Source organism: Mus pahari, chromosome 10, assembly GCF_900095145.1.
Source record: "Mus pahari chromosome 10, PAHARI_EIJ_v1.1, whole genome shotgun sequence".
Taxonomy (NCBI): Eukaryota; Metazoa; Chordata; class Mammalia; order Rodentia; family Muridae; genus Mus; species Mus pahari.
The window spans coordinates 74256118-74271485 of record NC_034599.1 but is presented as its reverse complement, the minus strand read 5'-3'; the positions used below and the strand labels follow the sequence as shown (position 1 = coordinate 74271485).

The window sequence follows — 15368 nt, the reverse complement described above, 5'->3', positions numbered from 1 at the left end:
TCCAGCTCTTATATTTGGATGTAAAAGCTGTGTTCACAAGTAGTTACAAACAGGCTTCTATGGCATCTTCTACTAAGTGGAAGCGTTTGACTTGAATGTCTTATTTCCCTCTGGTATTTCCATGTTTAGATGCGTGTGGGGCCAACAGTGACTGATGTGCAGCTGACTGGCCTCCTTCCTAACACAGAGTATGAGGTCACCGTCCAGGCCATCCTGTATGACCTCACTAGTGAACCTGCCAAAGCTCGGGAAGTCACATGTAAGATGTTGCTGTCTTCTGTTTCTTATTGGTGTAAAATTGACACTTGTTGGAACACATTGGCATGGATTTTAGTGATAGTTTGATAATTAGTGCATGGCTCTAGTTATTAATCTTTCCCTTTCAGTTAGTGTATGAAAAAAAATGGGCATGATTTTGGCATTGCATATATTTATGCAACTGTGTGGTCCTTATTTTGTCTTCCTACTTCCATATTCCCTTACCATCCTCCTTCTCTCTCTTTCCAAGTAGAACCCTTCTGAATATCATGTTATGTCATGTCATGTTATGTCATGACTGATCAACAATCAATCTACCTACCTACCTATTATGTATCATCTGTCTGTCTGCATCTCTCTCTCTCTCTCTCTCTCTCTCTCTCTCTCTCTCTCTCTCCCTATCACCTACTATCTATCTATCTATCTATCTATCTATCTATCTATCTATCTATCTATCTATCATCTTTACGTATATCTATTGCTCTTTTCATGTTTAATGAAGCTTATATTCAGACATATCTTATAATCAATGGAGTTTAGAGTTGCTCTTGGCAACGTGTTAATCAAGGAATAGACATGAAATAATAGTGTATTTTTTAGAAGATCTATTTATTTTATTCTATGTGTATAGGTATTTTCCTGCATGCATATATACATGTGCACCATGTGCATGTCTGGTACCATGATCCCTTGGAACTGGAGTTACAGATAGTTTTGAGCTGCTTTGTAGATGCTGGGAATTGAACCAGGGTCCTCTGGAGGAGCAGCTAGTGGAGAAACTGCTGAGCCATTTCTCCAGCCCAAGAATGCATGTTTTAATCTATGAAGTACACTATATGTGAGATTGGGACTATTGTATAACTACAGTTTGGAGAAGGATATTTAGGGGGTTAAGTTCAAACATTGTTGAAGTGAAAACTGGTACTTAAAAATGCTTCGTTCAAGTCTGTAAACTCATCAGTCTTGTCAATCCCACAACACATTGCTCATGCATTATACCCCAGTCATCAGGCTTGGTGTTGGGGCTATACCTCTGAATGATGCTAAACAATGGCTGTGGGGGGCTTTCTTGGTCTGCAGTTCTTCTGTATATTGTTCCATGTCTTCGGCTGATGGGGTTTGTTTCCACGACAGTTTAAAAAGTTCCCTTCTTTAAGGAGCTTTCTGTTTGGCAAAGGAGAAATTTTTGTGATAGATGTATGGCTTAAATCTAGTGCTCTTTGGCCTACCCTTGAAAGGAAATTGAAGAAGAAACTTCAAGTGTGAAAAGGATATTGAGAAAACATAAGAATCATGTGGCAGAGAAAAGAAAGAGCCCATCAGTATAAATTTATTGACAACACGTAAAGATTTATCATTTTTATGTGTTAGATCCTAACCAGTGCTTGAGGTTTTGTGGATATGGGTAGTGATAAATGAGAGGGTGGGATTTGGTTCAGATTGGAAACACATGTTCAGAGGTGGCTGGGATAGAGAACCCAAGATTCAGTGATATGGTAGACAAATGGAATAAGGGATCTGAGAATGGTTCCATACCTCAGTAGTGGAAAGAAGGAGAAGAGGGAAAAGATGCAGATGTAAAGAAACAAAAGCAATGAAAAGACAGAGGGGGCAGAAGGACAGCGTTAGAAACAGGGCTTCCAGAAGAGAGGCCTGCAGAGTTGAAGTGAAAGATGAAGAGAAATGGCCCAGTGGACAGCTAGAAGGAGGAACATCTATTATAGGAAGAGAAAAAAATAGACCCAAGGATGGTGGCGCACAACTTTAATCCCAGGGCACAGGAAGCAGAGTCAGGCAGATTCCTGTAGGTTCAAAGACTAGCCTGGTCTACACAATGAGTTTCAGGACTGCCAGAACTATGTAGAAAGACCCTGTTTCAAACCAACCAACCAACCAACCCACCCACCAACCAACCAATCCCAAAGCCTCCAAAACAAACAAACAAGAAAAAAAAAAGGAAAAAAGAAAAAAAGAATTAAAGAAAAAGAAAAATATCTTTTGCCTATTATCTTTTCTTTTTTTTAAATTTATTTTTTAATTGTTTTTTATAGTCCAGACTTTTCCCTGCTCCTGGTTCACCCTCCAACTGTTCCAAGTCCCACACCTCGTCCCCACATCTCCAAGAAGATGTCGTTTCCCACCCCACCAGACCTCCCTACTCCCTTGGGCCCCAAGTCTTTTGAGGATGTTGTGCATCTTCTCTGACTGAGTCCAGACCCAGCAGTCCTCTGCTGTATATGTGTTGGGGGCTTCATATCAGCTTATGTATGCTGCCTGGTTGGTGGCTCAGTGTCTGAGGGTTCCTGGGGATTCACGTTAGTTGAGGCTGGTGTAGGGTCTTCCTATAGGGTCACCCTCCTCTTCAGCTTCCAGCTTTTCCCTAATTCAACCATAAGGGTCAGCAGCTTCTGTCCATTGGTTGGGTGTAAATATCTGCATCTGACGCTTTCAGCTGCTTGTTAGAGCAGAGGGCAGTCATGATAGGCCCCTGTTTGTAAGCACACCATAGCCTCAGTGAAAGTGTCAGGCCTTGGGGCCTCCCCCTGAGCTGGATCCCAATTTAGGTCTGTCACTGGACCTCATTTTCCTTAGGCTTTTCTCCATTTTTGTCCCTGCAGTTCTTTCTGACAGGAACAATCCTGGGTCAGAGTTTTTGGGACAGCAACTCCATCCCTCCATTTTATGCCCTGTATCTCTACTGGAGGTAGACTTCACATGTTACCTCTCCCCACTGTAGGACATTTCATCTAAGGTCCCTCCCCTTGAGTTCTGAGAGCCTCTTACCTCTCAGGTCTCTGGTATATTCTAGAGCCCCCCCCCTCCTACAAGTTCCAAGGTTGCCTGTTTCCATTCTTTCTGCTGGCCCTCAGGGCTTCAGTCCTGTTTTCCCCAATACCTGATCATGTTCACTCTTACCCTCCTTGTCATCTTTTCCACCCAGGCCCCTCCCTCCCTGCCCCACTCGTGTGATTGCTTTCTTCTCCCACCCAAGTGAGATTAAGCATCCTCACTTGGGTCCTTCGGCTTATTAGCCTCAAGTTCTGTGGATTGTGTCCTGGGTATTTTGTATTTTTTTGGCTAATCCACTTATTAGTGAGTATATTCCATGCATGTCCCACTGGGTCTGAGTTACCTCCATCAGGATGATATTTTCTAGTTCTTAAAATTGCCCGCAAAACTCATGATGTTCTCATTCTTAATAGCTGAGTAGTATTCCTTTGTGCAAATGAACCACATTTTCTGTACCCATTTTTCTGTTGTGGGACATCTGGGTTGTTTCCAGCTTCTGGCTATCACAAATAAGTCTGCTATGAACATAGTGAAATATGTGCCCCTGTTGCATGGTGGGGAATCTTTTGAGTATATGCCCAAGAGTGATATAGCTGGGTCTTTAGATAGTTCTATTTCCAACTTTCTGAGGAACCTCCAGATTGATTTTCAGAGTGGTTGTAGGAGTTTGCAATCCTACCAGCAATGGAAGAGTGTTCCTCTTCCTCCACATCCTCAGCAACATGTGCTGTCACCTGAGTTTTTGATCTTAGCCATTCTGATTGGTGTAAGGTGGAATCTCAGGGTCATTTTGATTTGCATTTCCCTGATCACTATGGACTTTGAACATTCTTTAAGTGCTTCTCTGCCATTCAAGATTCTCCTCTTGTGAATTCTTTGTTTAGTTCTATACCCCATTTTTTTGATTGGGTTATTTGTTTTTGTGGAGGTTAACTTCTTGAACTCTTTATATATTTTGGATATTAGCCTTTTTTCCCCCAGATGTAAGGTTAGTGAAGATTTTTTCCCAATCTGTAGGTTTCCAATTTGTCCTATTGATGGTGTCTTGCTTACAGAAACTTTTCAGTTTCATGAGGTCCCGCTTGCCAACTGTTGATCTTAGAGCCTGAGCCACTGGTGTTCAGTTCAGGAAACTTCCCCCTGTGCCCATGAGTTTGAGGCTCTTTCCCACCTTCTCTTCTTTTTGATTCCATGTATACAGTTTTATGTTGAGGTCCTTGATCCCCTTGGACTTGAGTTTTGTGCAAGGTGATAAATATGGATCTATTTTCATTCTCTTACATACAGATCACCAGTTAGATTAGCACCATTTATTGAAGATGCTTTCTTTTTTCCTCTGTATGTTTTTGGCTTCTTTGTCAAAGATCAAGTGTCCATAGATTTAGCGGTTTATTTCTAGGTCTTCAATTCTACTCCACAGACCGACTTGTCTGCTTCTGTACCAGTAACATGTGTTTTTTTTTTTTTTTTTTTTTAAATTTTTTTTTATCACTATTGCTTTGTAGTACCGCTTGAGATCAGAGGTGGTTATTCCCCCAGACGTTCTGTTATTGACGAGAATTGTTCTGGCTATCCTGGGGTTTTGTTTGTTTGTTTGTTTTTCAGTACGAATTTGAGAACTGTCTCAAATTCTTTCCATGTCTATGAAGAATTGTGTTAGAATTTTGATGGGGATTGCATTGAATCTGTAGATTGGTTTTGGTAAGATGGTCATTTTCATTATGGTAATTCTACCAATTCATGAGCATGGGGAATCCATTCCATATTCTGAGGTCTTCTTCAATTTCTTTTTTTAAGGATTTGAAGTTCTTATTGTACAGATCTTTTACTTGCTTGATAAGAGTTACCCCTACTATTTGAGGCTATTGTGAAGGGTGTTGTTTCCCTAATTTCTTTTGCAGCTTGTTTATCATTTGTATAAAGGACCATTATTGATTTGTTTGAGTTAATTTTATATCCTGTCACTTTTCTGAAGTTGTTTATCAGCTTTAGTAGTTCTCTGGTAGAATTTTGGGGGTCGCTTATGTATACTATCATATCATNNGCAAATAGTGATTCTTTGACTTCTTTCTTTCTGCTGATCTCCTTTTGTTGTCTAATTGCTCTAGCTAGAACTTTGAGACCTATATTGAATAGACAGGGGGAGAGTACGCAACCTTGTCTTGTCCTTGATTTTAGTGGAATTGCTTTTAGTTTCTGTCCATTTAATTTTATGTTAGCTGTTTGTTTGGTATATAATGCTTTTATTATGTTTAGGTATGTGCCATAAATTCCTGATCTCTCCAGGACTTATAACATGAAGCGGTGTTGTATTTTGTGGAAGGCTTTTTCTGCATCTAATGAGGTGATCATGTGGTTTTTTTCATCATGAGTTCATTTATATAATGTATTATGTTGATGGATTTTCATATATTAGACCATCCCTGGGTCCCTGGGTCCCTGGGATGAAGCCTTCTTGATTATGTTGAATGATGGTTTTGATCTATTCTTGGATTTGGTTTGTGAGAATTTTATTGAGTATTATTTGCATCAATATTCATATGCAAGATTGGTCTGAAGTTCTCTTTCTTTGTTGGGTCTTTGTGTGGTTTAAGTATCAGAATAATTGTGGCTTCATAGAATGTATTAAGTAGTATTCTTTCTGTTTCTAGTTTGTGGAATAGTTTTAGGAGTGTTGGTATTAGCTCTTCTTTGAAAGTCTGGTAGAATTTTGCACTAAAATCATCTGGCCCTAGGCTTTTCTAGGTTTGGTTTTTGATGGCTATTTCTGTTTTCCTTAGGGGTTATGGGACTGTTTAGACAGTTTACCTGATCTTGATTTAACTTTGGTATGTGGTATCTGTCTAGAAAGTCATCCATTTCATCTAGATTTCTCAGTTTTGTAGAATATAGGCTTTGTAGTAGGTTCTGATGAGTTTTTGAATTTCCTCAGTTTCTGTTCTTAAGTCTTCCTTTTCTTATTTTTGATAATTTGGATACTGTCTCTGTGCCCTTTAGTTAGTTTGGCTAAGGGTTTATCTATTGTGTTGATTTTTCTTAAAGAACCAGCTCTTGGTTTTGTTGATTTTTTTTATAGTTCTCTTTGTTTCTAACTGGTTGATTCCAGTCCTGAGTTCGACTATTTCCTGATGTCTGCTCCTTTTTGCTTCTTTCTACTCTAGAACTTTCAGGTGTGCTGTTAAGTTGTTTTTATGAGATCTCTCCTATTTCTTCATGAAGGCCCTTAGTACTATGAATTTTCCTCTTAGTGCTGGTTTAATTGTGTCCCATAAATTTGGGTATGATGTGTCTTCATGTTCACTGAACTCCATAAAGTCTTTGATCTCTTTCTTTATTTCTTCACTGACCAAATTATCATTGCATAGAGAGTTGTTCGGTTTCCATGAGTATGTGGGCTTTCTGTTGTTTTTGTTGTTATTGAAGTCCAACTTTAGTCTGTGGTGATCTGATAGAATGCATGGGATTATTTCAATCTTCTTGCATCTGTTGAGGCTTGTTTTATGTCTGATTATGTGGTCAGTTTTGGAGAAGGTTCCATGAGGTGCTGAGAAAAGGTGTATTCTTTTGTTTGGGGGTGAAATGTTCTGTAGATACCTGTTAAATCCATTTGGTTCATAACTTCTGTTAGTTTCACTGTGTCTGTTTAGTTTCTGTCTCAGTGACCTGTCCATTGGTGAGAATGGGGTGTTGAAGTCTCCCACTATTATTGTGTGAGATTCAATGTGTGTTTTGAACTTTAGTAACGTTTCTTTTACAAATGTGGGTGCCCTTGCATTTGGGGTACAGATGTTAAGAATTGGGATTTCTTTTTGGTGGATTTTTCCTTTGATGAATATGAAGTGTCCTTCCCCAACCTGTTTGATAACTTTTGGTTGAAAGTCTATTTTATTCGATGCTAGTGTGATAACTCCAGCTTGTTTCTTGGGACCATTTGCTTTGAAAATATTTTTTCCAACTTTTACTCTGAGGTCGTGCCTATCTTTGTCACTGAAGTGTGTTTCTTGTATGCAGCCAAATGCTAGATCATCATGTTTATGAATCCAGTCTGTTAGCTTGTGTTTTTTATTTGGGAATTGAGTCCATTGATGTTGAGAGATATTAAAGACAGATGATTATTAGTTCTTGTTATTTTTGTTGCTGGTGGTGGTATTGTGTACGTATGGTTCTGTTCTTTTGGGTTTGTTGTGAAATGTTTAATTTTTTATGTTTTATTGGGTGTAGTTACCCTCCTTGCATTGAAAATTTCATTCCAGTATCCTCTGTAGGGCTGGATTAGTAGAAAAACATTGTTTAAATTTGGTTTTGTCATGGAATATCCTTGTTTCTCCATCTATGATGGTTGAGAATAGTAGGTATAGTATCCTGGGCTGGCATTTGTTCTCTCTTAGGGTCTGTATACATCTGTCCAGGATCTTCTGTCTTTTAGGATCTCTGTTGAGATGTCTGGTTTAATTCTGATAGGTCTGCCTTTATATGTTACTTGGCCTTTCCCCCTTACATCTTTTAATATTCTTTCTTTGTTCTATGCACTTAGTGTTTTGATTATTATGTGATGAGGGTATTTTCTTTTCTGGTCCAATCTATTTCATGTCCAGTGGGCTTCTTGTATATTTATGGCCATCTCCTTCTTTATTTGAGGGCAGTTTTCTTCTATGATTTTCTTGTAGTTGTTTTCTGTCCCTTTGAGCTGGGATTCTTCACCCTCTTCTATTACTTTTATTTTTAGGTTTGATCTTTTCATTGGGTCCTTAATTTCCTGATTATTTTGGGTTAGGAGATTTTTACACTTTGCATTTTCTTTGACTGATGTGTCAATTTCTTCTATGGTATCTTCTATGCCTGAGATTATCTCTTCTGTCTTTTGCATTCTGTTGGTGATGCTTGCATCTGTAACTCCTTATCTCTTTCCTAAGCTTTCCATTTCCAGGGTTGCCTCCCTTTGTGTTTTCTTTTTTTTTTTCTTTTTTCTTTTTCCTTTACCCACTAGATTGTATTTTCCTGTATTTATCTAAGGGATTTGTTTCTTCTTTAAGGTCTTCTACCTGTTTACCTGTGTTTTCCTGTATTTCTTTAAGGCAGTTTTAAAAATGTCCTCCTTAAAAGCCTCTATCATCTCCATGAGATGAGATTTTAGGTTATTATTTTGATTTTCAGGCACATTATGGCATCTAGGGCTTCCTGTGGTGGAAAAACTGGGTTCAGATGGTGCCAAAGTATATTGGCTTCTGTTGCTTATGGTCTTGTGCTTGACTGGCCATCTGGTTCTCTCTAGTGTTACCTGACCTGGGTGTCACTGACTTGAACTGACCTCCTTGGAGGCAAGTAGAGCTCTGTGACCTGAGTTAGGGATGGTCTAGGAGGCAGGCAGTGTTGTCTTTGGTTAGGGTGATCCTCCTCTGTCTCTGGTTAAATCAGGCCTCCTGTGCCACTGGTTACTCCATCCCGTGCCTTTGTTTATTGCTGACCTCCTGGCTGTAATTTTTGGGTGGGTGTCAGGCTGCTGATTTGGGCTAGAAGGAAAGTGGACCTTGGGATGGTCAGTGTGGGGGGGGGGAGGTGGGTCTTGTGTCAGCTGGGCCCCATGGTTGTGCCAGCTGGTATGGGTATTTGGGAAAGATTCTCACGTTTGACTTTGGTTTCTGTGGATCTCCTGGGAAGCACACAGGCTATAGTCTATCTTCTCCTTTTTAAAATGATAATCTCTTGTTTGATTTCATATTTTTTAACTTAGATTTTTTCCCCAACCATTCAGGCAAATATAGTTGTTCTTACAATTTTAGTGGGTACCTACCACTGACCCATTTTTATTTTTCACCCATTTTATTTACAAGCAGTTTATAGAGCATCCCCCATAATATTCTTTTAAATTAATTTTTTGAGAATTTTATGCAACACATTTTGATCCTATTCCATTCCCTGGTGTTTACCAGAGCTGCCTCTCTTCCCTACTCTCCCAACTTTGCGTTCTGTTTTCTTTTTAAATCCATTGAGTCCAGTTTGTGCTGCCCATACATTCTTGGACACACGGATACTCAATGAAACATACACAGTTCGTCAGAGCCCACACTCTCTACCAGAATGTATCAGCTGCCAATGGCTATTCAGCAGGGATGAGACTCCATGCCTCTCTCCAATCTCCAGGCTGGGTTTTGTCTGGCTTAAACTTGCACAGATCTTGTGCATGCTGTCCCAATTCTTGTTGAGTTTATATGTGCAACTGTTCTGTAGACTTTGGAGAAAACTGTGGCCTTGTAGTTGTCTACCATATCTAGCTCTTAAAATATTTTTTGTCCTCTATTTCAGAAATTGTTTCTGAGCTTTGGGTTGTTATGTGGTTGTCCTATTTAGGACTGAATTTTTATAATCTTATCTTTACACCCTGACCAGTTATCATTTTCCCTGTTACCATCTACTGCAATGAGCTTCTCTGAGGATGGCTCAGAGATGCATTAATTTATAGATAAAATGATATTATCAAGAATTGATCTAATATTATATTTATTTATCAGAGTAATAGTAATAAGTTTTCCTCTGTGGGTTATGACCTGCACAGTCAGAGGTTGTTGGTTTTGATAATGGTGGTGATAAGTATATATTTCATCTTGTGGAGCAGGACTTAAATCAAATCAGAACATGGTAGGTTATTCACATAACATTGGTGCCACTGTTGTCTCAGTAAGCATATGTCTCAGTAAGCATACAATAATGACTAAGTCATTATTGTAGCTCTCAGGGTTCAGTTGTGTAAGAATGATGACTACTTTCCCCCTCTGATGGTGTATATAACTCTTTATACCACCATGAAAACTAATCACTAAGATACAGTTTTTGGTGGTCAGCACCAGCTTGATTTTTCCATGTTCTATGTCTCAGGTATACGGTATCTTCTGGAATAGGGTCTTACTGTCAAGTTCTGAAAGGTTATCAAGAGATCTATAACATCCTTAAGGGAGCATCTCTTAATAGATTTCATTTTCAATATTTAGTTATTTAAATATCTGATGACATATAAATGCCTAAAGACATTTATGGCTGAATAGCAAGTACTGTTAGCTGGACTGGGAGATTGTCATGTAAATGATAAGTCAGCAGTGAAATAAAAGCACAAATCCTATTTCTAAAAGGCTTTCTACAGAATAAAGCAACTGTGTCTTGAAAAAAAAATGGTATTTCTATTTAAAAATGAAACTGGGCATGGTGGCATACACCTTTAATCCCAGCACTTGGGAAGCAGAGGCAAGTGGATCCCCGAGTTCAAGGCCAGGTCTACAGAGTGAGTTTCAGGATAGCCAGGGATACACAGAGAAACCCTGGCTTGAAAAAACAAAATACAAACAAACAAAAATCATTTAGCTACATACCTTTAAGTTTTCTTCTTGAAAAGCTTGTTCAGATACTGAAGGCTCTGTTGTGACTCACATCTGGTTCTAATGGCTTGTGCTTCTTCAGTGCCCTTACCCAGACCTCAGGATGTGAAACTCAGAGATGTGACCCACAGCACCATGAATGTCATCTGGGAACCTGTGCTTGGAAAAGTTCGCAAGTACATTGTTAGATACAAAACTCCAGATGAGGAGTTCAAAGAGGTAGGTTGGAGATGAGAAAGGATATGGAAATAGTTATGTTCCTGCAAGGGTTAGCAAAATAACCTTATCTAGGCTAGATGATAATGTGTTTTGAATATTTGTCACTTTGTTAATGAAAGGCAGAAAACTTGTGCAGTCAAAACATTGTTTGGAAAATCAGTAATATACTGGACTGCGTTAGATTTAGTTTGGAAATGTTCTGCTGTGTGATTTTAATCTCAAAAACATCATCCATCAGTAGATAAAGAGTTATAGAATCCGTGAGGTATTTCCTTCTCATCTAGTTGCCTTATATGGTAATCTCTAGTCTATGAATGACTAAAAATTCCAAATGTTCTAAAAATACAAGGTGGTGAGAAGATGCGGGGGCTGCGGGAGGAAAGGGAACGTGTTAGATAATGGTAAGATCGTCAGTTGGGTAGGTTAGGGAGAAAGGAGGACAGGCTATTAGAGGACTGTGCCTTCCAGACTGATCTTTTTTGAGGTGATGTTGGGATGCACAACTTTTTACATTGTAATGTGACTCAAAATGGGAGCAAAATGAAGAAGCTGTTTCTTTGGAAGATGGGTTTAAAACGTGGGTGCTCTTCCAGGGGCAGCCTAAAAGCTGTTTCCTGTCCATGGGATATGTTCTAGGTTGGCTGCCTTGTCTGGCCTCAGTGGGAGAGGAAGTGCCTAGCCTTGCTGAGACTTGAAGTGTTAGGGTGTGTGTGTGTGGGATACCCAGGGCAACCCCCACCTGCTCAGAGGAGAAGGGGTGGGGGTGACTAGAAGGGGGTAATGAGTGGGATGTAAAGTGAATTAGTCAAAAAATATTTGGGTGCTCTTGAGGGAATTTTAATGCCAGAATTTCAGAGGCATTTTTTTTTTATAAAACCAAACTTTCCTTCCTTTGTATATATTTGTCATTTATATATTGTACAAGTTATTTTATATGCCTGTACACATCTGTTTAATTTTGTATTTTCATTTCAAATGAATTTAATGGTCAGTTGCTCTCACAGCTCTTATGTATTACAAATGAAATTTGTATAAAAGATCATTTCTGAAAGTAGTAAGACAATGATATTAAAAGATGCAGATAAAAATGGTTTGTTTGACTGAAGCCACAGGCAGTCACTGCTTACCTGAAAAATCAGGTTGTCATGGCTCCAGAACATACATTTTTTTCCTACTTTGGAACATTTAAGTTGTGCGCATTTTCTAGATTTTTATGCGAACTGAAAATCCTGCCTTTTTGGTGTCATGATCCTTGTGTTTTTCTGCTGAGAGCTCTAGTAAGCAGCAGAAGAGAGGCCAGAGAAAATCCTTTCTAAGAGGCCCCCACTGGTTTCTTCCTCTTACAGGTGGAGGTGGACAGATCAAGGGCCAGCACTGTCCTCAAGGACCTCTCCTCTCAAACCCAGTACACAGTGAGCGTTTCTGCAGTGTACGATGAGGGCACATCTCCCCCAGCGACTGCTTATGAGACAACCCGTGAGTTGCACCCTGTTTTATGGGCATGTTGGAAATACTTAACGTGTTTGCAAATCTCTACTTACTGAGATATTTGTTTCTCAATGTTCTTTGGCCAGCATTGATGATGCTAGGGTCTGTAGATGGCTTTCTTGTATTTTCTTCTTGTGTAAAATGCTATTAGGATAAACAGTACACATAAGCCTCTTTCCCTTCAGCAGTTCACAATTTACCTGTCAAGATAAAAGGTTAATGGAAAGTCCCAGGGTCATGAAAGGATGATCAGATGAGTAGGACTCAGAATGGACAGTCAGACCCCAGAAGGAGAGAGGTGGCCTCAGGGACAGTATGACACAGAGCCACAGGATAACCGGCTCCATTGCTCCATTCTATTCCAATGCTTGTGCTTTGCCTTTTCTGTAGTGTTTGACTCATTGACCAGGCCTGCTGTTCCTTTCATAGTTTCTCAATCCTCCTGGTTCCTTTCTAGTGACGGCAGAAGACCTTATTTTGTATCTCTACTCCCTGATTTAATTACTTGACTCAGTACTGGGCATATAATGATCTAATAAAGTGCTCAATTTATAATAACTTGATCATAATATTGACTAAAATGAAAGCTGACAACCAGTGGTATCCTAAACTAACAACAGGATCCTCAAATGTAATTTAAAAATCTCCAGCATCTGCATTAAAAAAAGGTAAAGTGACACATAAAATTAAATTATCATTTAAACACTTCAGCATAACTATAAGAAGTTGTCTTACACTTCCTGGAGATAGGTCTTACACTTGTATTCACAATGCATCTTAGTTTAGGCTAGCCACATTAACTTCTCAATATCACATATGGCTAGCGGTTCACACAGGACAGCACACATCTAGAGAATCTAAATCATCTGTAATCTACTGGTGGGATCAGCACAAAGGTCTTGGAACTTTGGCAGAAGCCAGAGTTTAACATCTTTGCCTTGAATACAATAGGAGGGCTGGCTATTAACCCACACCCGCAGTCAGCATCTGCTTTATTGGTGCCAGTTTGTCTATACTTGATCAAAATACTGTCAGTGCTACAACCCACTCCTTACTTCAGGCATGCACATTTCTCTTTCTTTTAAACTTCTCTGTGATGGGAACTCTTGTAACCACTCTCATTTTCTCCTTGCTGTCAGTTCTTATCTGGTAAGAAAGAAATCACAGATACAGAAGAAGATGCTGCTGCGAGTCAACAGTTCTGTGTATAAAACAGATAAAAAGAGAGGAATGTCAGGAAATAGATAATTCAGCAATGAGATTAATGCTTTCAATGCATGCTTTCAAAAGCTAAGAGTTGAAATCTTAGGTGGATCTAAAAGGCATCCTTAATAGTTGAGTTGTTTTGAGCTGTACTATAGAACTGGCACCACTATCTATTTCCATTTTAACTCTATTCCTAGAACAAACTTCCCATGGGTTTGTGTATACTCTCATACAGTAGGCTTTGGGTACCAGGAAATAGGGACATGATCGGTGATGAGAGTTCAGGAGTGGCAGTCTTCTTTGTCAATTGTTACTATTTCTGGAGCGACTCTAATACTGTTTATAAAGTCCTTGCTTATGTCTGCTATCTTGAAGTGTTTTCTCTAATCTTATCTAACATTTTCAGAAGTTACATTAAGATCTTTGATTCATTTGGGGTTGAACTGTTTTCAAGGGTGAGAAATAGATTTAATTTAATTCTTCTACATGTGATATAGTATATTTAACACTATATATCGAGTGCATTGTCTTTGCCAGAGTGTATATTATTTTTGATGGTTTTGGCAAAAATCAAATTGGTGTAGCTGCATATATTTATGTCTTGGTCCTCTATTCCATCAAACTATACATTTGCTTTCTTTTTTGAGTCTGTGCCATGCTGTTCTTCATAGTATAGCTCTGTAAGATAGCTTGACATCCTCTATTATGGTACCTCTGATGTTGTTCTTTGTGCTTAGGGTTTTTTGTTTGTTTATTATATGGGCATTTTTAAAAAAAATTTCTATGATGAATGACACTGGAAGTCTGGGTGAGATTCTATTCAATTTTTAGATTACTTTAGGTAAGAAAGACATTTTCTCAATATTAGTTCCTTGAATCCATGAATATGAGAGTTCTTTTCATGTCATAGTGTCTTCTTTAATTTCTTTCTTCAGCCTTTCCTTATAGACGTCATTTATATCCTCGGCTACCTGGAATAAAACCAAGTTAATCATGGCCAATGATCTTTTGATTTGTTCTTGAGTTTATTTTTAAGTGTTTTTTTTTTGTTGTTGTTGTTTGTTTGGGGTTTTTTTGGATGCGTTTTGCATCTATGTTCACCAGGAAGATTGCCATATAATTTTGTTTTTGTTCTTTATTAGTAGTTTTGAGATCAGGGTAATACTGACTTTGTTAAAAGAGTTTGGTAGCATTTATTCCTTTTCTTTTTTTTTTTTTTAATGGAGCATTTAGAAAATCATTGGTGTTACAATTTTTGTTTGGTTGTTAATTTCTTGGTCTGATAAAATTCAGCAGTAAATATGTTTGGGTCAGGAATTTATCTTTTGAGACTGGGCCTCCCTATATATCCCTGGCTTGCCAGGGATATATAGAACTTCCTACATAGATCAGGCTGTACTGAAACTCATAGATATCTGCTTGTCTCTGCCTCCCCAATGCTGGAATCAAAAGTGTGTGCCATCCTACCCAGACTGGAATTTTTTTTATATAAAAATATTTTATTTATTCTTTGAGACATTCATAAATGAATACAATTTATCTTGATCAAACCCACTCCCCATCTCTTTCCTCCAACTCCTATAGGAGCTGCCCCACTGTGAATAAATACCCCTTCCAAAATCATTGGACTTTTTGCTTGTGTGTGTGTGTGTGTGTGTGTGTGTGTGTGTGCTTTCAATATTGTTGTTTGTAGATCTGTTTAAGCTGTTTATCTGCTCTGGATTATTTTTGGTAGGTGATATCCATCAATTCACTCATGTTTTTTAAGTTTTCCAATTTACTGGAATATTGTTTTTTTTAAAAAATATATGTCTCAATGACTTACTGAATTTCAATGGTATCTATTGTACTGTCTCTAAGATGCAATATCTTTTTTTTTCTTTATTTACATTTCAAATGCTATCCCGGAAGTTCCCTATACCCCCCCCCCCCCGCTCCCCTACCTACCCACTCCCATTACTTGGCCCAGGCCTTCCCTTTTGCTGGGTCATATAAAGTTTGCAAGACCAAGGGGCCTCTATTCCCAGTGATGGCCGATTA

The 15368-nt window shown here is 38.7% G+C and overlaps 1 protein-coding gene across 3 annotated transcripts in view; it reads left to right on the top strand.

Annotated features, from left to right (window-relative positions):
* Positions 1–15368, top strand: part of Col12a1 (collagen type XII alpha 1 chain) — a 121880-nt gene that overhangs the window by 47266 nt on the left and 59246 nt on the right. For all 3 annotated transcript variants that reach the window (XM_029542915.1, XM_021207140.2, XM_021207141.1), the window contains 3 exons: positions 130–259; positions 10498–10634; positions 11981–12110. In XM_029542915.1, the coding sequence (XP_029398775.1) occupies positions 130–259; positions 10498–10634; positions 11981–12110 (397 nt within the window). The remainder of the gene's footprint in view (positions 1–129; positions 260–10497; positions 10635–11980; positions 12111–15368) is intronic.